Source organism: Schistocerca serialis, chromosome 3 (assembly GCF_023864345.2).
Source record: "Schistocerca serialis cubense isolate TAMUIC-IGC-003099 chromosome 3, iqSchSeri2.2, whole genome shotgun sequence".
NCBI lineage: Eukaryota > Metazoa > Arthropoda > Insecta > Orthoptera > Acrididae > Schistocerca > Schistocerca serialis.
The window spans coordinates 748,720,626-748,746,026 of record NC_064640.1 but is presented as its reverse complement, the minus strand read 5'-3'; the positions used below and the strand labels follow the sequence as shown (position 1 = coordinate 748,746,026).

The 25,401-nt window shown below is 41.8% G+C and overlaps 1 protein-coding gene across 3 annotated transcripts in view; it reads left to right on the top strand.

Moving 5' to 3' along the window:
• The window catches only part of LOC126470599 (protein lap1), a 153,499-nt gene that overhangs the window by 85,281 nt on the left and 42,817 nt on the right, over positions 1-25,401 (top strand). For all 3 annotated transcript variants that reach the window (XM_050098551.1, XM_050098552.1, XM_050098550.1), the window contains 3 exons: positions 13,665-13,884; positions 15,726-16,019; positions 17,333-17,541. In XM_050098551.1, the coding sequence (XP_049954508.1) occupies positions 13,665-13,884; positions 15,726-16,019; positions 17,333-17,541 (723 nt within the window). The remainder of the gene's footprint in view (positions 1-13,664; positions 13,885-15,725; positions 16,020-17,332; positions 17,542-25,401) is intronic.

The window sequence follows — 25,401 nt, the reverse complement described above, 5'->3', positions numbered from 1 at the left end:
TGTGGAGAGATTAAGCTCTATCTGCCTTCCCTAATTCTTAAAGTAGTCAAATTGAATGTATTCCAGAATGAAATGAAACAGACTCTTTGTGACTGAATCACTTCTTTGTAACGAAGTCTTATTAAAGCTTGTTCTTTAGTGATATTACTTATGGTTCAAATAGTTTGGCATTACATTTGCATGCTTTCTGGGCACACTTTGAAAAATGGGCAGCCTTAGTTTCTGACATAATCATATCGTCAACACAATTCTTATGTTTGAGTAATAAGAGTGTGTTTCAGCATCTCAACTTTAGATGCATTTTCTCATGTAGGAACATTCAAGGTATTTGCGTGAAGTATAATCATATTTTGGAATTAATAGTTCTTACTTTCCATGCTTGCAAAGAGAAATTGGAAAGAAATTCCACATTATGCACGGCACACTTTGTTTATTTTCATTTTACCCATACATGTTTCAGCACTTTTTGTGCTATCTTCAGTGGGTTTTTGTTAATTATTATTATTCGTTGTGAAAATTTTTGTGAGTGGATAACATATTGTGAAGATTCATATGGAATTCAGCTCAACTCTATTTCTGTTCAGTGTGTTTCTAAAATGAATGTAAAAAACGAGAGGGCTGTTAGAATGGGTCATAACAAGCAACTTTCCTGTAGTAACCCATGTCAACATCTCTTAGCATTCAGCACTACATGTCATTAAGCAGGGTCACCTGCCACCAGGAAGGGAGGCACACAACTCGCCATCCAAGTCAAAATGGTAGCAGATATTCTGGACAGGACAACACCACAAGGCATCCTGTAGCATTTGCTGTGATTCCAACATGCATTTGGCAGCTAAGGTGCCTGTCTGATACGATATCGCACAGAGGGCTGCACATGTGCATGCTGCAGAGTCTGATTTGCCCTGTGTCAGTGTGTCAACAAATGGGGGCACTCTTGTGTTTGGTACTGTGCAGAGCAGACAGGAAATGAGTGATTTTCTTGGTAGGAAAGGGCAGACATGCACTGTATTATGGGGCAATGGATGAAAATGCTCTCACGGTGCTCTGTGGTCACTCAGTGGTTTCCGAATTGTCAAGTGCCAGATCCACACATGTTCATTGCCATCCCTTGGTCCCTAAGAGACAGGTGCACTTGAGGTGAATTGTCTACTTACAAGTTATTGTAATGGTGCATGTGCATTTAAGTCCTACATCAAAACCCAATGCATTCATTTTGTGATGCAGGTGTGAAGGCGGGACAGACGTGGTTGTTAACACACAGTGTGTGCACCAGAGTTTAAAGAAGAACTGCAAAAAACACATCTTATAATGGACTGCTATTTGTGTCACAGGAGTTTGGAGACTTTGGCATTTGCAGAGGTATTCAGCACCTGATTACCGTCCTGTTTCACCTGCTGTCTAACTCTATGGTGGACCACTTCATGCATACATTTGAGACCCATATGAAGAAGTCCATGTTTGCCTCATCCCAAGATGATGGACAGTTGAGTTTTTTGGCTACATAGTGGGCAATACTGCTTAATGGGTGTAGTCCGTTGGAACTTGTGCATGGGCACCAAAACCATGGTATTTTGGATCTGTTGCACTCGAGTTGCTTGCCCCGGACTGTTGTGTTCTGCCATGTTTTCCTCACAGTGCTGCTGCTTGGGCCCGATCTTTTGGATGGAAGCAGGGATGGCTGCTGGGTGTATGCAAGTCAGGAGCAGCTGATCTGTCACTCCAACAAGTAGCAGGTGTGACATGTTATAACCTTGACAGCACTGCCTCCAAATCAGATGGACAACAGGGTCAGATGTGGCATTGTTCTGGTGGAGGTTTTGCTCATCTGGGGTTCACTTCCCCGGGCTTGCAGTCAACCTGCCATCGGCTAGTATAGTCATAATTGTGTCAACATTGGCAATTCTGTGGTGTTGTCACACCTGGATGGCTAGTGAGAATAAAATAAATGGGTATAAGCTATTCCACTGTCTGGTGCGTGTGGAATGAAGATGATTAGCACCCTTACCATCTTCAGAAAGTTGAAGCCCTTAACCCAGAAGATTTTCTGTGTCTCATTGACTTCTGACATTGGTTTTTGCAGAAGTGTGCTCTTCGACCCGAATTCCCACACATTGTCCTTTTCATGGATGAGGCATCCTTTACTAGGGAAGGTGTGTTCAACAGCCATGATCAACACGTATGGGCATAGTAAAATCCACACACCACCTTTGTTCGTGGTCAACAAGAGTGCTTTGCCATCAACGTTTGGGCTGGTTTGCTAGGCGATAATCTGATCGGTCCATGCATGATTCGCCGCCCAGCCCCGCTTCCCACCCAAAGTCTGGATGCAAACAGACACTTAATCTTCTTAAGGAACACTGCCAGAGTTATTTTAACATGTCCCACTCACTGTGCAACAGTGTATGTGATACCAGCATGATGGTACATCAGTGCATTTCACTCATGCAGTGGAAAATCATTTGGATGAGAACTGGATAGGATGCAGTAGACCAGTGTCATGGCCTACACATTTACCCAAATTGATGCCCCTTAATGTTTCATCAAGACAGATGAAGAGTTGACAGTGTGAATTATTGCAGCCTTTGATGCAATCCCCAGTTCGCCAGGGGTGTTTGAAAGAGTGCGACAGTCATTGCATGGTGTGCCATCAAGCAGAAGGACGTTATTTCGAGCAGCTTGTGTAGCTGTTTGAAAATATAGGTCATGAAACATCAACCCAACCTCTCTTTTACCCCACTGACACAAAGAAATTGAAAATATAGCCCTGCAGACCTGCTATTGAGTTGATTCAGATTATGGGTTTTATGGCTACCTTCCTGGCGATGCACGATGCTGTTAAGTGATGCTTAGTGGTGAACACTAAGGGATGCAGACTTGGGTTGCTGTGTGAGAGTTGCTTATTATGACCCACTCTGTCATCCCTCTAATATTTTATATTCATTTTAGAAACAACCTGTATACAAAGGAGTGATAATTGGGTGTGTAGTATATACACTCCTGGAAATTGAAATAAGAACACCGTGAATTCATTGTCCCAGGAAGGGGAAACTTTATTGACACATTCCTGGGGTCAGATACATCACATGATCACACTGACAGAACCACAGGCACATAGACACAGGCAACAGAGCATGCACAATGTCGGCACTAGTACAGTGTATATCCACCTTTCGCAGCAATGCAGGCTGCTATTCTCCCATGGAGACGATCGTAGAGATGCTGGATGTAGTCCTGTGGAACGGCTTGCCATGCCATTTCCACCTGGCGCCTCAGTTGGACCAGCGTTCGTGCTGGACGTGCAGACCGCGTGAGACGACGCTTCATCCAGTCCCAAACATGCTCAATGGGGGACAGATCTGGAGATCTTGCTGGCCAGGGTAGTTGACTTACACCTTCTAGAGCACGTTGGGTGGCACGGGATACATGCGGACGTGCATTGTCCTGTTGGAACAGCAAGTTCCCTTGCCGGTCTAGGAATGGTAGAACGATGGGTTCGATGACGGTTTGGATGTACCGTGCACTATTCAGTGTCCTCTCGACGATCACCAGTGGTGTAGGGCCAGTGTAGGAGATCGCTCCCCACACCATGATGCCGGGTGTTGGCCCTGTGTGCCTCGGTCGTATGCAGTCCTGATTGTGGCGCTCACCTGCACGGCGCCAAACACGCATACGACCATCATTGGCACCAAGGCAGAAGCGACTCTCATCGCTGAAGATGACACGTCTCCATTCGTCCCTCCATTCACGCCTGTCGCGACACCACTGGAGGCGGGCTGCACGATGTTGGGGCGTGAGCGGAAGACGGCCTAACGGTGTGCGGGACCGTAGCCCAGCTTCGTGGAGACGGTTGCGAATGGTCCTCGCCGATACCCCAGGAGCAACAGTGTCCCTAATTTGCTGGGAAGTGGCAGTGCGGTCCCCTACGGCACTGCGTAGGATCCTACGGTCTTGGCGTGCATCCGTGCGTCGCTGCGGTCCGGTCCCAGGTCGACGGGCACGTGCACCTTCCGCCGACCACTGGCGACAACATCGATGTACTGTGGAGACCTCACGCCCCACGTGTTGAGCAATTCGGCGGTACGTCCACCCGGCCTCCCGCATGCCCACTATACGCCCTCGCTCAAAGTCCGTCAACTGCACATACGATTCACATCCACGCTGTCGCGGCATGCTACCAGTGTTAAAGACTGCGATGGAGCTCCGTATGCAACGGCAAACTGGCTGACACTGACGGCGGCGGTGCACAAATGCTGCGCAGCTAGCGCCATTTGACGGCCAACACCGCGGTTCCTGGTGTGTCCGCTGTGCCGTGCGTGTGATCATTGCTTGTACAGCCCTCTCGCAGTGTCCGGAGCAAGTATGGTGGGTCTGACACACCGGTGTCAATGTGTTCTTTTTTCCATTTCCAGGAGTGTACATTAGTATACATCCATAGCCAAAGATACTGATTACATAGTTGTGCCATAAACTATGTATGTTAAGACTTAGGCGTAAAATATTAATTTGTAAAATTAGAATTATATTTTGCTTCATGTTGAGCTATCAGTTTTTCAAACTGAAAATCTCTCATTGAGGAAGGTGTCAAATGTCTGTGGTGAACAGACTGAGAAATTCTTGCCTGGGTGCTGTTAATGTGGTCTGTGAGTATTGTGAATTCTCCATCTTCCACAAGATAATAAAAGTCTTTGACTGCTAAATATACTGTCAACAATTCAGGACTGTAGATATAATAGTGACGTGTGTCGGTTAGAGACCAGGACAATATTATAAGTAGTTCAGATGTTACTTTTGCAGGTGGTGTAATGAAGCACCTCTAATGCAGTCAGGAGTATCAACCATCAAAATTAAGGGAAGAACTGTTGAGGGATGAGTAAGCTGAATTGCTTTAGATAGTTCATCTTTTAGCTTCTTGAATAGTTTTTCTGCTATTTCAGTCTGTGGAATAGGGCAGTTGTCCTTTTTCGTTGTATTTTTGCACAATTTAAACAAAGGTTGCTGGGTTTTTGTTGTATGTGTGGAATTACACTAGCCCTAAAGAAAGACGTATTATGCTACTGTTTTACAACGAGGTATGTCTTTGATTATTTTCTCCTTTTATTCTCACTACCCACCCAGGTGTGACAACACCACAGAATCGCCAATGTTGACACAATTGTGACTGTACATGCCAATGGCAGGTTGGCTGCAAGCCCGGGAAAGTGAACTCCAGAGGAGCAAAACCTCCACCAGAACAATGCCACATCTGACCCTGTTGACCCTGTTGTCCTGCTGACTTGGAGGCGGTGCTGTCAAGGGTCTAACATGTCACACCTGCTACTGGTTGGAGTGACGGATCAGCTGCTCCTGACCTGCATATACCCAGCAGCCATCCCTGCTTGCATCCAAAAGATCAGGCGCAAGCAGCAGCACTGTGAGGAAAACACGGCAGATCACAACAGTCCTGGGCAAGCAACTTTGGGTGTAACAGATCCAAAATACCATGCTTTTGGTGCCCATGCACAAGTTCCAACGGACTACACCCATTAAGCAGTGTTGCCCAGTATGTAGCAAGAAAACTCGACAGTGCATCATCTTGAGATGAGGCAGACGTGGACATCTTCATTTGGGTCTCAAACGTATGCATGAAATGGTCCACCACAGAGTTAGACGGCAGGTGAAACAGGATGTTAGGTGCTGGATACCACTGCAAATGCAAAAGTCTTCAAACTCCTGTGACAGAAATTACGGACCATTATCACATATGAGAGTCCAGGGGCAGCCCTAAATGGCAAAAATGACTATCAACTTGTGACACCGACGATAATGTGGAGGACAGTTTGGTGATTTATAGGAAATTTGACAATTCATCAATCACCAATGACAACATGGTTCCCAAAAAAAGGACCTGCAAAGTCGACATGCACACTGTCCCAAGGGTGCTCCAGGATTCACCAAGGGGAAAAAATGACATGGCAAGACAGTCTGGTTTTGTGCACAAGCCATGCAAGTCCACACAGAATGTCCAGTACTGTGGTTTATCATGGCCAGTAGATGTGATGATGTGCTGAAGCATTCGTACGAGTTGTACCCCAAAGCGACGCATGCAGCAGCTGAGTTTGTGAGGATGCAGTGCAAGAGGGACAACCAATCGACAGTTTTGCTAGTCCATGGCGAGCATGAGGACCCCCTGGACAACAGTGAGTCGATCACATGTGAGGAAAAATGTATGTCATGGTGAAGGTGCCTCCAAGAGAGCACATGTAGGCCACCCCACCTGGACAGCTGAAACGATTTTCCGAAGAAGCAGTTTGCCAGCCATGGTGTCTGAGATCTTCTATGCCATTAAAGGAAAAATCCATCAAAATGTGCTGCAAGTCATCATACAAGGTGAAAACGAGAACTCCTGGTTCGGTCCCACCGGTAATTGTGACCATGCGTACACATTTGCATGCTGGGCAGTTGACACAATCAAGAGTTACAGCAATAATTACTGAGAAATAGCGCCCTCCTCTACAGTTGGTCGGTGGTCCTATCCAGTAGCTTGGAATGAAGACTGAATAAGGAAACTATTGGCTTGTGATGGTGATGAGTAAGAACTTCTCCCCATTCGAGAAAGAGCGAAACTTTTTGATTGTAAAAACGATAGCCAGTGCCTCCTTTTCCATCTGTGAATAATTATGTTACACCACAGAAAGTGCTTTCAGTGCATAAACAATGGACTACCCGGTGTCATCCGGGTTCTGATGCGGCGTGACTGCACAAATGCCATACTGGGGTGCATCACAGGTCTGAGTTAATGGTTTACCACACCTATATAAGCCAAACAGGGAACGAACCCCAAACACTGCTTAAGGGACTGAAAAGCCTTTTGACATTCCGCAGACATGACAGATTTGTCACCCTTTTGGTGAAGCCAATTAAGAATGGCTAATGCTGGTGTCCTGGGGAATGAGTATAGCGTAATATGAAATCTTGCCAAAAAAGAATTGGAGCTTTTTCTGGTTCTTGGGCACCAGCGAGTTGACAATGTCTTTCACATGCTCATCCACGCAGATGAGGCCGTCTTTGCTAAGCACATGACCTCAAAATGCAGCTTTGGGGGGAAAAAACTATTTTTCCAACATGCAACAAAGACTGTTCTCCAGAAGATGTTAGAAAACGGCCTGTAGTCTGTGTAAATGCTCCTCTCGCATGGAACCTGTGAACCATATGTCATTGAGGTAGCTTACACAACAAAGATTGCCTTGAATGAACTACCCCAAATTGATAAATTCTAGTCGCTGAGCGGATTCCAAAATGCAAATGATTAAACTGATAAAGGCCAAAGGGGTTGTTAAGCACTAAGAAATGCAGAGAAGTTGTGGTCCAATGGCAACTGGAGGTGTGTGTCGCGCAAGTCGATATGTGAAAAATACTGCCCTCCCCGGCAACTTTGTCAACTACTCCTCCAGCTGCGTCATCAGATACAAATCCATGAAATATTGTGCCTTGAACATCTGTTTAAAAATGCCGCAAAGGCGCACAGTGTGTCTGGTTTCTGAACTGCCACCAAAGAGGTGGCCAACTGACTCAACAAAATAGAAGACATGATGCTGAGGTCCTGCCAACAGCCTTGACCTTGTTGCACACCATGAAGGAAATGGCATGGGGGCAACAAAATTTAGTTATTGCAGGTGGCTTAAGGGAGGCGTGTACCTTGAAAGTTTCTGCTTGGCCCAAGGTGTTCTCAAACAACTGTAGTAAAGAGCCCAAATCTTGAAAGGTGGACTTGATGAGACCCTAAATGTGCTTCATAAACTCTCTGGAGACCGAAAACAGAAAAGGCATTTAAACAAAAAATATTTTGCTTCAATGGCGAATTCACCACTAGCAGCATAAGTTGCCTTTCCACATTCTTATGATGTGGAGAGATGGAGGTTTTCCCCCCTCAAAGGAATACATTGTTTACTATAAGACACAACATGATGTAGTGATATTTGCAATGCAGGGCAGCCCAAAAGCTTCTGTGTATCCAAGTTAATTAGGCTGACCTGTAGAGGACAGGTGCACGGCACACAGAAACACGTAATAGACACACTTAACATTAGCTTTTGAGCTCTCTGTTTTTTTTCTAGTAAGAGTACACACATTCACACACACAACCACAGACACTCAAATGTACGTGTTTCCGAGCATCACGCACCAATCCTCTATAGCTAAGTGGTTGCCTTTCCCTTATTTTACATTTTTTTCATCCAGGAATTTCCATTATTGTTATTAATTAGTCTAACTTTCATTCTTATATCTACCTGAAACTCAGATGGTCGCTCATCCTTTACCGACAACAGCAGAATATGCTGGGGCAGTGCTTGTGGGGTGTCATAGGCAGCCTCCGAGTCCAGGCCTCTGACGACTATCTTGCAGCTCGCTGGCTGTCACAAACAGTTGCTAAATGACATTTTTTGTGTCAGACCCCACATGTGGCCTCCATGTATGGGCAGTCCTGTTGAACATGTACCAAATGACAATCTGAGCAGGACCACTGGCTTGCCTACTGAACGAAAACAGGTGTGGAAAGAGACTGACACAAAGAACCTGAAAAACATCACGAGGGAGGATTACGACACCTCAGTTTACACATACTCAATGAGCCTGACATGGGTGACAATGGTCAGCACTGTAATGTTACCGCACTTGAGTTATCAACATGTGTCATGTCAGTGGAAGATATGGTTGCCTGGCTCACCGCACGGGGTTCCGGGAAGTTTTTACTGTGCATGTCTAACTTTGCCACCTGCTAATTGTCAGAAAGTTTTTCCTTTGCCACTGCTATAATATCAAATGATCCAGCAATCTTAGCAACATTGGCTAAAGAAGGGTAGGACAAAGCCAATGCCATAGTTTGTACCTCCGGGTCAGGTGTTAACCATATGATTGTATTCCTAATTAGTGAGTCCACATACGAGGTAGCACACTGGGGCCACTTAAACCAACAGTAGTGTGAGACCTTGTGGGTCAGCAACCCACACCACATATGACTGCCCGGGGCACTTGTGGTGTTGGTTAAACTGTAAATGTGCCGCCAACATGTGTGTTTGATGACCAAAATACTGTGTGAGCAATGAACAGAGGTCACCAAAGTTAAGTTCTTCCGGGTCAGTTAAGGGCTTCAGATTCTGTACAACCTCCTATAATCCCCAACTGCTGGACAATAACAAGGCAGCCTTATCAACTGGACTGATGATATGTCTTACCTGGCAGTACAGCAAGAATGGGTGCATGTAATTCTCTCACCTTTCCATTGAAGTCGGTGAATGGGGTCATGGGACAACATGGCATGGATATCAAGTAATTGTGCATTATGTTTGGGCAGTTCCTGCATCTGCTCCAGCTTTTGGAGGTAAAACTACTACTGCTAGCATTGCAAAAACACCGGGTCTGTGGTGGCCATGATTTAACACTGCAAAGAACGAAAAGCATCACACACATAAGAACTTTCTACATTGGCACTTAGTCACCACTTAGTATCTGCATAGGCATGACAGTTCTGCGGAATTGTAAGTCAGCACAAATGTAACTGTACTATGGTGGGTTGGTTACAAGCCCGGATAGCTGAACCCTATAAGAGGCAACAAATGTCGATGTGCAGGTCAATCTACAGGAGAGCAGAGACTCTGAACACCATGTGCAGAACAAGCATGGAGGGAAACACAACACATGACCGTGGCAAGAGACTGACATCTGACCACACAGAAACAGACCACTGCATGGGGCGAAGGCACGGTCCGTGGCCATTCAAATTAGCATTAGAACTGCCGGGCTATGTGTGTTGTCACTGGCATGTAAACACCTAGGTCAGTGGTTCTGTCCACACACTGTCCGTGAGAGCATTCTGTACTATTCCACTGCAATAACCACACCAGCTCTTCTGTATACATCTCAATGTCTGCTGATGGGAGTACTAAATATTATAAATGTGAAAGTCGTTGGTGTGACACATGATAACCCAAGAATGATATCTCTTTCTTGCCAAAAGTGCATTATCCTGTGTTAACTTTAAGTGATATTGACCCAGCCACTCGAAAAGCTGTTGCATATTTGTTAAAGGTTCTTCCTCTGATGCTGAAGCCACTAGAATATCATTGAAGTAGGAATACACATAAGACAAATAATGCAAAATGCTATGACGGGGAATGTCGTGCTGCATTGTTTAGACCAAATGGCATTTTCAAAAATTTGGAAGTCCAAGTGGTGTAATCACAGTTGGTTTAATCACATTTTCTGATGCAACAGTAATGTGGTGGTAAGCTTGAATAAGGTCAGTTTAAGAGAATATATTTCTGTTGGAGAGATGACAGTTGAAATCTTGTAAAAGAGGTATTGGGATTAGCCTGTCACCATGACAGCATTTAAAACTTGATAATTTCCACAGTGACACCAAGTTCCATCTTTCTTTGAAACAAGTTTGAGAGGACTAGATTTGGTCTTTTAGAAAGACAAGATATTCCAAGGTTGATCAACTCTAGAAATTCTAATTCTGCTTGAACTAATTTTTGTTGGTTATAAGCATCTGGCTTGTGCATGCACAGGAGGTCCGGTAATTGTGATCATGTTTTGAACATTAACTTCAGGAAACAGTAATTAGGTTTCTCTATGAGAAGGTTAAGACATATCTTTAGCAGACTCCTGATATTTGTGCTGTGCACCAATCAGAATCACTAAACTGCCAGTAGGTACAGGGTGGCGCAGATGGATCGGGTGGTTTTGAAGTGGACTGTACGTCTGGAGGGGGGGAGCCAGGTGTTCGGCGACTTCGTCCTGTGGTGGGGGGGGACGGGAAGTTTCAGTTGCAGGCTGGCAGTCAGTCGCGATGGCTACGTGGTCCGTTGAGCATCGTGTTTTCGCAGTGGAAGAGTTCATACGCAATAACGAGTCAATTGTTGCTGTGACGCGTGCCTTTCGCCGGCATTGCAACATCCCACCTCGCGGTAGTGTTCCTAAGCGAGATACGATATTGAGTTGGGTGCATAATTTCCGCACTACTGGTTCATGTGCTCCAAAATGGACGCCTAGACCGCCAACAATAACAACGCCTGAGAACGTGGAGCGTGTGAGACGCGATGTCACTGCGAGCCCACGTCGATCAACGAGATGTCGTGCTCAAGCTCTTGGAATGTCACGTCGGAGCCTTCAAAGGATTCTTAACGAAGAACTGAAATTCCACCCCTATAAAATCCTGTTGGTACAGAAGATTCTCCCAACAGACCATCTTCAAAGGCTTCAGTTTAGCCAACAGATGTTGGAGTTATTGGAAGATGTAAACCTGATTATCATGATGTCTGACGAGGCTCACTTTCACATTAACGGATACGTAAACAAGCAAAATTGCTGTTACTGGGCCGACACTAACCCAAGAGATCTACACCAACGGCCTCTCCATAGTGACAAAGTGACGGTTTGGTGTGGGGTTTCTAAGGTAGGGATAATTGGTCCTTACTTTTTTGAAAATGAAAGGGAGCAGGCGGTTACTGTTAATTCGCAGCGTTATGTGAACATGATTGAAGATTTTCTTCTCCCACAACTTGAAGAGAACAATTACGACATGGGCAATATGTGGTTCCAACAAGACGGGGCAACTGCACATACCGCTAGGATATCAATGCAAGCTGTACGTGCTCTGTTCCCTGGCCGTTTGATTTCCCGTAATGGAGATGTCCATTGGCCCCCTCGCTCGCCGGACCTCACGGTATGTGACTTTTTCTTATGGGGCTATTTAAAAGCAAGGGTCTACATGAACAAACCCCGGACCATTCAGGAGTTGAAGGCAGCAATTCACACCGAAATCACATCAATTCCTGGTGATGTGCTTGAGTGGGCAATGCGGAACGTTAAGGACCGACTCCAAGAATGCGTCGCTCGAGAAGGAGGGCATTTGATGGATGTAATTTTTAAAAACTAACATTATTATTTTTTTGTTAATAAACTTCCATTGTAACTACACGTTTTGCACTTTATTTCAATCCAATACCTTTACAATTGACAGTTTGACAAGTATTTTAAAACCACCCGATCCATCTGCGCCACCCTGTACTTCCGCAAAGCCTGTGCTAGCGATTAGAGCTCGTTGGTCAAGCAACTTTTTGGGCTTTATCAAGCAACAGAGCATATTAGCTCAAAAACTCAACACCAGTGATTGGCTGATAAACATCTGCAAGAAGAAATGGCCATGGAAATCTTCTTTGAAGGTCTGTTTTCAGACTCGGTACGTGTTCACCATCTGGGCATGTGTATTACATAACCATTTGCAGCTTTGTGTTGCTGTTTCGGAATTTTTTTGCGATCTAGTACTGTTTTTGGCAGTATGGAAACATCAGTTCTGGAATCACCTAAAAATTGAAGATTTTTTGTGTCAATTATGAATAAACAACGGGACAATTTAGCCTCCTGACTCTGTACCATGTCAAGTGGGAAGCATTTTAGGTCTCCATGTGGGCCCTAGCAGACGGTCAAGAAACAAATGAGCATGGTGGTGTGCATTTCTTCATACTCTGCTTGAATTTATAATTGTATCGACGAGAAAACCTGTGATCTTGAGATAGTGGTGAAACAGTTTTGGTACTATATATAAACTGACTGAGTGTCGTGTTCTCATAAGAGACTTTGTTAGCTATAGAAACCATTGCATCTAGACTTACATCTCGATTAGCTGCTAGGATAGAATGTTCATTGGTTGGTAGTTGTTGAAGGAGTACAGTTCTTAAAAAAATCATTGCTTAATTGTGTTCTAACAAAAGAGCACTTCTCTGCAAGCAAAGCAGATGGTTTTTGTCTCCTTGTTCTACCTCAGTCAGCAATTATTTTACATTATATGACTGATTCCTCAAATTCTGAGGAGTTGGGGTTTTAGGTTTGTGTATGAGAAAGCAGACAAAGATGATATGGAATCAGAAATTGGGCATCCCTAATGACTCAGTGTCGATGGGCCATTGTACCCTAATCTTCCTTACTTCCGAAATTAGCTCAGCAACTTTGCTATCTAGTAGTCATGAAATGCAGTGATGTTCTGTCATATCGTTTCTTGTATTTGTGATAACAAATTGAGGTTCCACTTCTAAAAACCATATTTTTCACATTTTCCCACCAGAAAGATCACAGCCTTAAATTGATACAGTAAATTTGAATAATGTTTGTGATTTTTAAATACTCATCTCTAATTTGTGTCAACAGTTGTGGTTCTGGGTAAAATAACTATTTATTTAGCACCACTTTTTGTTACACAGAACAGCAGCACAAAACTATAATGAATGCACATATCTTTTAACAATAATATTGCAGTGGATAGACAGTAACAAAGAACTAAATAATCAAATGTGTATTCATACTTTGTCATATTTTGTTACATCATTTGCGGTTACAGTGACATGTCTTCAATACTACCACATGTTTCCATACAACATGCTCAAATATTTTATTAAATGTCATTGACTGAATTACTAAACTAGGAGTTAGAGATATATCCTATAGTGTTGTCTTGTTTTGTATACACTGTGTGATAATAACAATTTATAGTCGTAAATGGTTACACTGAGGTAAAATGTCAGTGAATTTATTGTTTGAGATTACCTATTCAAATTGTGCTATATGTGAACTGTGTTTTTACCTTTTTTCATTAACACAACTCTTACATGAACCTTAATTTTTAGACTGTCCCTGAAACCCTTGGGAATTTGAAGGCTTTAGTCACCCTCAAATTAGATGACAATGAACTTGTAGGATTGCCAAACAACATGGGCAAATTATCCAGTTTGGAAGAGCTGATTGTGAGTCAAAATGACTTAACAATGCTTCCAGCTTCAATTGGACTTCTGAGGAAGCTTCACATTCTGAATGTAGATGATAACATTTTACAAGAACTTCCACCAGGTAATGTTGTGAAGGAATTTAAGTAAAACTTATTTAATGCTAATTAATGAAAATTAATGTCTCAACTACTCCCTGTTTCACTCCTCACACCACTTTTTCATGAAGTTGTATCTGTAATTGAATGTGAATTCTCCCTGTGAGTCTTCCTCTTCCAAAACACTAAAGTTTATGTGTAAAATCATTGTGTTTTATGTAGTTATAAAATCTGTTCAAGTAAGCCTCCATATTTTCTGCTGTCCCGTGGACACATAGTCGAAGGCTACAGAATTCATTTCATGACTGTGAGAATATTATAACAAGTACAGTCTGTTCTGTTTTTATAGTATACAGTGAATATTTTATGATATATGAAAAGTGTTAAGAATTTATTGAGATGTTTAGTGAAGCACTAATCATACATTTTAATATGTTAGATGGACAGGCAGTTTCATTGAGTGCAGACTGTAGTTATCGGCCATTTTAGAAAACGATGCTCAAGCTGTCAGTCACGTCGCAGCTATATGATGAAGGGCATTTAATCTTTAGATAGGGGTCTCCACTGTCTCTATGGCATATTTTGTGGACCTTTGTCCAAGGGGAAGTACTTGTTTTTAGTTCTCTTTTCTTCTGTTGATTGGGCTTACTGTATAGTCACTTTTAACTTTATTTACATATTGGTGTTCCAAAGTTATGACCTGGGTGCTTATGACCTCAGTTTGTGTTTGAGCTCTAAAACAAAAGAAAAAAAAGTGCAACAGGGGAGATTTTGATTAGAGACAGTGCACATTTTTTGCCATTTACATTTTCCTTTTCTCTTGGGAACCTGTTAAAAATAAAGGCTACAGAACAATACACTACTTTTTGTTAGTTTAGGAAACAAAATTGTGGTCAAATGATTATTGTCACATGTTTACTGTGTATGGTACAAAAGCTTCTCAGTGGTACAGATAAAAGTAGCACTTTGAGGTCCAGTCACGTAAAAAAAAAAAAAAAAAAAAAAAAAAAAAAAAATTGGGTCCAGAAAACCAAGCCATTTATGCCATTATTTATAATGTTTCTGGCACATTTGTATAAAACTTATGAATGAAAGTAACTTTCGCTTGATGTGTCACTGACAAGTAACATAGCTATGAAACTTGGACCATACTGCTACAGCATAGCACAGAAGCTAACTGAAAGGAGGACATAGTGATACAAACAGAATTGATATTTTTGTTCAAAGACAATAATTACACTGAAGTCATGGTCATATATGAAAGTCCTCTGGACAATTACAAAGGGTTGGACATGGTTCTTAATATGGTGTGTGATCACCACGGACAGCAATGCATGCTCTGCAACCTGCTCCCATGCTGCTCATAAAGTTGATAAGGAGTTCGTGTGTTAGGGCATTACAATCCTCCGCCACTGCAATTGGCAGGTGCATGGGGATACGGCAATATGTCTACCCAACTTTTGCATCCCACACGTGCTTGATGTGGTTTAAGTTGGGGGAATGGGCAGTCCTGTCCATTTACTGAATACCCTCTCATTCCAAGAGCTCCTCCACCAGAACTGTTTGATGCATTTGTGCATTGTCTGACTGATTCCTTTGGATATCCATGTGCATTACAAGAAATATGAACACATTGTTCAATAATGAGATAAACACGGTTTTTTTTTTAACAGACATTATGATTATTTGCATAAGGGAAACTGGTTTTCCTAAGTGACACACTATTCATGAATTTGGAGGAAACTAGTAAGATACCTAATGGATTGAAAAATATGTTTTGGTAATTCTTGTGGAGTAGTTGTTTTCTTGTAACATGTGTTTGGTGTGTGAATACTGTGCTGAAATAGTTAAACTTTTTTAATTTTAGAAATTGGAAGCTGTTCCAGCCTGTCCATATTAAGTGTGTGTGGAAATAAACTCCATCACATCCCTGCTGAAATTGGACACCTGTCAAAATTGTGTGTATTGAACTTGAGTAAAAATCGTCTGAAAAATTTACCTGTTTCAATTCTGAATCTCACACAACTTAATGCTCTGTGGCTATCAGACAACCAGAGCATGCCTCTGCCCACTTTGCAACAAGAAATGGACAGAGAGACTAATCAAATGGTTTGTGTGAATTTTATGTTACCACAGAGCTCCCAGAAATATCACATTTCAGGTGAGTTTTGACTTCATATACAGTATGTAATTGTTTTTATTTTATTTTAGAATGTATTTGACATAGATCATTTCATTTTGTATTTGTAATGTATGGATGAAACCCCCCCCCCCCCAACTCCTCATTCCCGTACAATTCCTTCAAGATCTTTCGTACCCCACGCCTCTCTTTCGCTAGTTCCATAGAATTCCTTCAGTGGCAGTGGTGATAAGGAGAGTTTTTCAATTGGAGTTTGCAGTGGAATTATAACAGTAAAATATCATACATTCTTTGTGTTACTGTGCTTGATGAATGTGGAGTGTACAGATTCAGTGTACCCATCTCTCACTCAGAAATTGATAGTTCACTAAATTGTAATATCATAAACACATGAAATATTCTAATTTGGACCTTCTGCTTTCCATGAAATCCTGGTTTCAAATATTCTCCGTAAAACTGTACAGTCCACAGCAATTGAATTGGAAGATACTAGTTGCTGCATTGAGGGGGCACAGTCCTATGTTGTGAGTACATTGATTCAAGGAAACCATCAGTAAATGCCATGGCCAACATGTTAATGTTTAAAAAATTCCACAATCATATATTGTTTCAAAGACTTTGCATAAGATGAATGATATTTAGAAAGAAGAGAGTGCATCTAGATATGAATGACATTATGGAGGACATAAGCATGAGTGACAACAATATAAATCCTCACAACTGAATAAGGGTAGCTGCCAATTGAAGCAGAAAGCATTTCTTTCATAAAACATCGTCCAGACATTGTTTTTATGTCTACCCTTGTGTAATTTTGTGTGTGTGTGTGTGTGTGTGTGTGTGTGTGTGTGTGTGTGTGTATTTCCTTTCTTTCCCTCTCTCTCTTTTTTTGGGGCAGATAGAGAATGACATCTCGGTTTCACTTTTTTCTATGAACAACTGCAGTAAGAAAAGTACAATACTGTAATGATCATGAATCTGCTTATTCTGTCATTTACAACAAACAAAGTAGTCTGTTCGCAAAGCTATGATTGTCCTTTGCATCATAAGATAATGCACAATCATTTCGAAATGGATGTAAATTGTAAATGGATGTTCATCAATAGACAACATACAAATACCCACTGATATTAAGAGAACCTTTTTCTAGTATTTAAATAAATATTATGCAGTATTGCTGGAAATTCAGTTAAAAGATGAAGTGCTTTTGGAATAGAGTTTTGGTTTTGTGTGGTGTGGCATAAGCAAGTGGTTTGATGGAAAATATCACTCATAAGTACGTACTTGTCTCCCTTTGTCATTTTATGTTGTTATCGATCCATATTATTATATTTCAGAGATGGAAAGAGTAAGAATACAGGAAATAACCAAACGACCAGATACCAAAACAAGGCGGACAAAACAACATATAAGCTTTGCAGCAGATGCAGTTGCTGAAGAACCAGGTCGCCTGATGCGAGCCCCAACTCCATACCCAAAAGAACTACGTGCAATGGCTAAGCATGCTAGGGCAATTCAGCAGATCCAAAAAAAGACTGAGAAAGAGGTGAGTTTAAAGTTTACGGTGCTACTATTTTTAGTACTGTACAGAAAGGGAATAAAATTCTTTGCAGTTTATTCCCTCTTGTTGAAGGCCACATAGTAAAGACCAATGACACATATTCAAAGGGAGCATTTTTGGCTGTAGTAAACCTTTTCTCAAGTATAGCGTGATGCTTCCATTGTTTTGATCATTTAGAGGGCATTTAACCCCAAAAAAGAACATGAATTTGAAACTTACAACTGTAATTAAAAACTACATCTACATCCACATGGCTACTCTGCAGATCACATTTAAGTGGCCAGCAAAGGGTTCATCAAACAACCTTCGTAATAGCTCTCTATTGTTCCAATCTTTAACAACACGTTGAAAAAAATGAACACCTACCTCTTTCCATGTGAGCTCTGATTTCCCTTATTTTATTGTGATGATCATTTCTCCCTATGTGATACGAAGTCAACAAAATATTTTCACATTTGGAGGGGAAAGTTGGTGATTGAAATTTCGTGAGAAGGTTCCGCCGCAACGAAAACGAAAACAGAAAATTCAGAGGATACCAGATCTGCTAAATAAGCTGGAGTCCATAGTTTTTCTATTGCCTAAGTAACTTTATAGGCAAATGCATTGCCCTGATAAGATGACTTCCCCCTTTTGCAATCCAGGCTGCTGCTTATTTATTTGTTTATTTATTTATTTATTTATTCATTAATTTATTCAGTTGATGCAGGAGATGTGTACATTTTGGCGACTGTACTCTTAGTTTTATGCTGCACAAGGTAATAAATACAAATAATTCTCTTTGGGTCCCAGAAAACATTGGCCGTAAGTTTTCCAAGCATTAGTTTGACTGAGGTGCGGCTCCTGGTGTAAAGTAGATGCACGTCTCATGTGCAGTAATCAATCAGGATACAAAATCAACTGGATTATTTTTTTATGTTAAAACAACACTGATAAATTAGAATTCAGTCTCTGTATCTCAGCTGTTGAAACTGGAGACTCCCCACTAAATGGGTACTGGGTGTTGATCTACACCCCACTGATGATTTCCCAGTCTGGTTCCAGTTACCAGATTGAGTAGCTGCTGAAAGGAGGCTACCAAAATTTGTTCTCAGTAGGATCAACATGATACTCTTCAGCCAAATGGCTATGTTTAAACATTAAAACAACACCAAGAATATGAAGAAACTTATCACTAACAAAATTTACCAAATAGCTGAGAGATCTGTTCCAAATACCTCAAGAACTATAATGAATCAACCTGTCACTTTGTGAAGCAAAGAATATGCATCTGCAATCAGTGGGTAGGCAAATGGAATTAATATTGTTCAAGTACAGACCGTTTGTGCACAACCTCACAATTTTTCAAGTTTTAGGGGCCTAATGCTCAGAACACGCTCTTCCAGTTTGGGAGTGGGATTTTCGACAGGAGCACGAAGATGCTAATTGCTCCAATATTGAAACAGGATATTCCCATCTAAAGTCATCAGTCAAATATTTATACATTATTACTAAAACAGTGTACTAAGGTCCACCTTTCACCTGCTGTAGAAAGATGTGACTGTAATATCAATTTACCCAGTAATCAGGCGTGGAACTGGTACTGTCTAAGGTGCATGGTACCTGGTGCTGAACTAATACTTTATATTATGCTGACCAAAAGACATCCCCCTAAAACTTTTATTGAGAGGACATTTCCTCAAGTCATGAAACAAGGCCATATTAATCGGTGATATAAATGTTTATTATGTGGTTAAAATACAGTGGTATCCTAAAAAACTGTTACAATAATTAACAGACAACAGAAAGCTTAAAGGAATGTGTCCAGAAGGATGTGTTTAATCTGACAGCGTTAATTCCAAATTTGATCAGAGTATATATGCCCCGGGATAACCAGGAAATCTGGGAAAAATCTGAGAATTTTTTCATCTGGGAAAAAACTGGAAATTTTTTAGATTTCCAGGAATTTTTTGTTGATTTCGTTTTCATTTAATTCTCGTAATTTTGACTGGTAAGAACTGATACTGTAACAGAGAATATTACTTTAGCCCAGAATAAAACATAAACATGAGAATAACACTAAAATAAAACTTTAGTTGCGAAGAAAATGCACCATTTACAACAACAAAACACAGTGCACACACAGGCATTTGCCAATAGTAAAATGTGTCAAAGGCTTTAGGATGAAGACTATGCAACACTTCATGACAATAAACTGCTTTCGATGAGCATGACTGTTTACATTTCTAAACAGCCCCATACACGAGTGATGGATCATAGCAGTCTGTCTCATAGATGATCAGTCACTTCGTAGATCATATGTGTGGGCAAACCACAGTAATCAATTGCCGACCACTGTCCGCATGAAAATCCCAATCAATCTGATGGATTGCATGCAATTCATTCCTTTGCCCACATTGAGTAAGAAATTTGCGTTAGAATTTAAAGTTACCCAGAGACCACAAACTACTCTTGAGAGGTGTAGTGAAAGCTGCAGTTGTCCTTTATATCAAGAAGTAATACAAACTACACCTTCTGATTTTTCAGTGATTTGAATGTTGAAGCTTGTGCTATAGAAGTAGAATTGATAGGAAATTCATAGTCATGATGCAGTGGACTTCCTCTTCATGATTTTGAGTTATTTATGAAATAATTATATGCGTTATTAAAATTTTTAACTTCTAAACAGAATGACATAAATACCTACTGTAAAGTTAACAGGATTTTTAACTTAAATGTTCAGGGAAATCTGTTATAGTTATACTCAAATCCTATCTCATTTCATACAGTGTAACTCTACCTGTCACAATTTATAAAAGAGTTTCGGTAATCAGTAGTTCTGCTGTTGGCAATATCTCTATAGACACATAGAGTAAACTATGTAAATACTTGCAGTTAAATTGTAAGACTAATGAATAAAAAGGAGTTGAGGAGTAATGGTAGTTAAATTACGAGGGTTGGAACTTAAATAGTGGCAACTATTTGTTCACAATCGATACAGAAGAGTTACATGTTTGCTCCTGTTACTGTCCTTCAAAGAAGTCTCCAGCATTGTGTAGAACCCATTGCCAGCTATGTGGAAGGCGTAGTATGCCGTTAGCAGAGCCTGTTCTGTTGATGGTGCAAATGGAGTGGTCTACTGCCTGTCAAATCTCTGAAACAGTTCTGAAGCAAATGCCGAAAAGTGGTTCTTTCATCCTTGGAATCAAATCAAAGTCACAAGGACTTAAGTCCGGGGAGTATTGTGGATGGTACAGTACTTCCCAGGGCCATCGACCGAACAGAGCAGCCAAAGTTTGTGCTGTATGCACCCGCCCATTGTGATGCAAAATGATGGATGGGTTGCGCAGAAAGTGTCAACGCTTCTTTCACAAAGCTGGTCACAGGTGAGGGTGATTTTGATTTGATTCCAAAGATGAAGGAACCACTTCAGGGCATTCGCTTCAGAACTGTTCCAGAGATTCGACAGGCAGTAGGCCGCTCCATTCGCACCATCAACAGAACAGGCTCTGCTAATGGTATACTACGCCTTCCACATTGCTGGCAGCCAGTTCTACACAATGTTGGTGACTATTTTGAAGGACAGTAACAGGTGCAAACATGTAACTCTTTTGTATTGGTTGTGAATAAATAGTTGCTACTATTTAAGTTCCAACCCTCGTGTAAGAGAAACAATAAAAGGGAATTGAGGACTAAGAAACGTAAAACGAACTATGTTGGAACACTAAAAAGATGTACACGACCCATTTTGCATAAGTAAAGAACGTAATATAGTCTGTAAAGTAACCCACAGTTCCCAAGAAAAATGTTTCAAAACAAGTGTAATAAATTCTAATTCTCATTTACTGGTGTTTTAAATTTATGTTTTACAAGTATTCATGAGCATATGGAAGTTAGCTGCAACTGCTGCTAAACTCAGCAGTTCATTTTCCATAGCGGAACTTCTCAACACAGTGATGTTCATAATAGTGACTGAAATTGCATGGCAAATCACTTGTGTGTAAGATGTCTGGGGAAGTGACAGATTACAGGCAATATCACATTTTTCGGGTTGCTGCAATCCATCATTTGTGTGCGGGGCACTTAACAGGTTCCAGGTAAATATTGCAGATGGTGATTTGAGAAGCATTACTTTCATAGTAAGTTTCCTTTTGTGCAAGATGTATTATGTGGCATGAAAGTGTGTGAAGTTTTTCGTAAATCACAGAGCATTTGACTCTCATTCAAAGCTTAACACTTTGAGGCCCAGCCACATAGGAAAGTGCCAGACTGAGAAGACCAGTCATTTATGCCAGTATTTAAAATTTTAGTGGCACATTTGTATTTGATCTATCTTAAAGGGTAACACACACTGAAAAAGACCAATATACACTCCTGGAAATTGAAATAAGAACACCGTGAATTCATTGTCCCAGGAAGGGGAAACTTTATTGGCAAATTCCTGGGGTCAGATACATCACATGATCACACTGACAGAACCACAGGCACATAGACACAGGCAACAGAGCATGCACAATGTCGGCACTAGTACAGTGTATATCCATCTTTCGCAGCAATGCAGGCTGCTATTCTCCCATGGAGACGATCGTAGAGATGCTGGATGTAGTCCTGTGGAACGGCTTGCCATGCCATTTCCACCTGGCGCCTCAGTTGGACCAGCGTTCGTGCTGGACGTGCAGACCACGTGAGACGACGCTTCATCCAGTCCCAAACATGCTCAATGGGGGACAGATCAGGAGATCTTGCTGGTCAGGGTAGTTGACTTACACCTTCTAGAGCACGTTGGTTGGCACGGGATACATGCGGACGTGCATTGTCCTGTTGGAACAGCAAGTTCCCTTGCCGGTCTAGGAATGGTAGAACGATGGGTTCGATGACGGTTTGGATGTACCGTGCACTATTCAGTGTCCCCTCGACGATCACCAGTGGTGTACGGCCAGTGTAGGAGATCGCTCCCCACACCATGATGCCGGGTGTTGGCCCTGTGTGCCTCGGTCGTATGCAGTCCTGATTGTGGTGCTCACCTGCACGGCGCCAAACACGCATACCACCATCATTGGCACCAAGGCAGAAGCGACTCTCATCGCTGAAGAGACACGTCTCCATTCGTCCCTCCATTCACGCCTGTCGCGACACCACTGGAGGCGGGCTGCACGATGTTGGGGCGTGAGCAGAAGACGGCCTAACGGTGTGCGGGACCGTAGCCCAGCTTCATGGAGACGGTTGCGAATGGTCCTCGCCGATACCCCAGGAGCAACAGTGTCCCTAATTTGCTGGGAAGTGGCGGTGCGGTCCCCTACGGCACTGCGTAGGATCCTACGGTCTTGACGTGCATCCGTGGGTCGCTGCGGTCCGGTCCCAGGTCGACGGGCACGTGCACCTTCCGCCGACCACTGGCGACAACATCGATGTACTGTGGAGATCTCACGCCCCACGTGTTGAGCAATTCGGCGGTACGTCCACCCGGCCTCCCGCATGCCCACTATACGCCCTCGCTCAAAGTCCGTCAACTGCATATACGGTTCACGTCCACGCTGTCGCGGCATGCTACCAGTGTTAAAGACTGCGATGGAGCTCCGTATGCCACGGCAAACTGGCTGACACTGACGGCGGCGGTGCACAAATGCTGCGCAGCTAGCGCCATTCGACGGCCAACACCACGGTTCCTGGTGTGTCCGCTGTGCCGTGCGTGTGATCATTGCTTGTACAGCCCTCTCGCAGTGTCCGGAGCAAGTATGGTGGGTCTGACACACCGGTGTCAATGTGTTCTTTTTTCCATTTCCAGGAGTGTATTATGTGAAAGCTTTGCTTTTATTGTACCTACACAGTATGTATATTAATTTAAATCCTTAACTTTCCCATTTGATTGTTCATGCTACTTAACTTTTATGTTGCTATTGGCTGACTACATCGTGTGTCCTATGCTCTGAATATCTGCTGTCATTGGCTGGCTAGATCACGTGACATGGGCTATAACTGGGTGACAAAAGCACATTGCAATTTCAGTGCTTCGGAAGCTGCTGTGCTGTATTTGGAGGAATTCGTATTTATACTTCTGTGATGTAGTAATATAGTGTACATGTTGCTGCGTATCAGAGATCTTACCAAAATACTTTATATTTTGCTGGTTTTTGTTTTTTAAAGTTCCAGGAAGTTTTACGCCAATGTATAAAACCTTTACCATTCAAAGAACTTACAAGTTTTACAACTTCAAGGGAAATATGTAATTTAACACGGAAAAAGAGTATTTTTAACTGGGAAAATTGCAGGAATTTTTTCTGTGCTTGCTTGTACACCCTATTAATGTATTCATAAATGGTTTTCTATCAGTCTGTAACAGCTGTTTACCCAAGAAAACCATAAAGAATGCTACTAATAAGACACAAAGGAATCAAAACATTGTGTTCAAGGAAAAGGACATCATTTGAAATGATTAGGACAAATAAAGAACTGACTACATATTATAAGAAGTACTGTGCTGTTTTAGGGAAAGCGATTAAGAAAGTGTCTCTACAATGTCTTACATCAGTACTTCGGATAATATAATTAAATCTATGTGGACAATAGTACAAGGAGAAACTGGGAGATCAAATATGGAATGTGAGGACTTATCATTAGAGAAAATATGCAATTAGTAAATGATAGCTGTCAGGTAGCCAACATATTAAATAATCACTTCCTTGAAGTAGCTCAGAAGATTAGCATGGACAACCCAACTCAAGGGATAAAGCAATAGAATATGTGAAAAAATTAATTTCTCACTCAATACATCAAATTATAATTACAGCATATCCTGCCAAAGAAATTCAGAATGAATTAACTCCCTCAAAACCAAAAGCTGTCACAGAATCGACACTATATACATAAAGTACTAAAATTCTGTTCTTCCCATATATTCAAGGTATTCAGTCACATAAGCATCTCATCACTATCACAAGGGATATCACTACAAAAACTGAAAGACACGATTATCACATTCCTTCACAAGAAAAGTACTAAGACCAACCAGGCTCACTACTTATCTTCTCCTCAAAGGTATAGAAAAAATTATGTATGCAAAAACCATAACACACCTCTCTCTAAATAAGAACTTAGTTTCAGTTTGGTTTTCAGAAGGGTCTCCCCACTGAACATGCTATTTTTCAATTCACAAATTAGATTATACAAAATTTAAGTGACAAAATATTCCTAAGTCGTATCTTTTAAGGCTTGTCGAAACCGTTTGGTTGTACAGTTCACAATATTCTCATAGAGCAGCTCAAACAGTATGGTATCAGAGATCTTGCCGATAACTGGTTTTCATTCTGTCCAATTAAAAGGAGGCAGATGTTTCATTAAGAAATTATGTGAGTATACACAATAAACAGCATCTTTAGAGTGAGGATCGATCACTACAGGTGTACTTCAGGAATACATACTGTTCAGCAAAACTTTAGCATAAGATAAGTAATGTAACATAACACATTAACTACTCTCTTTTGGTCTCCCATTCAGTGCACTGAAAAATGGATGTGACATGGTGTGAGGTCAGTGTGACTATAATGTCAACAACATGAGATAGTTAAAGGAATAAGGAAAAGCTGATGTGTCCATCAGCAAGCAGTTATGTTGCACTATGGTGGTAGTCTTCACCACAACATGGCCCAGAGGCATGACTTCAGGTGGGGAAGAATTGTCTGGAAACTGTAAGAAAGGCAAAGTATGACAATGTAGCCCAGGAGTTTGGTATTGTTCATAGCATTGTTTCGCACGGATGGTTAGCATTACACATCAGGGCACTGCTCTCCAAAGGAGAGGAGGTGGTTGACCATAGTCAACTACAGCAGCATACGATGCATTACAGTTTGCAACAGTCAAGAAGGAATCCAT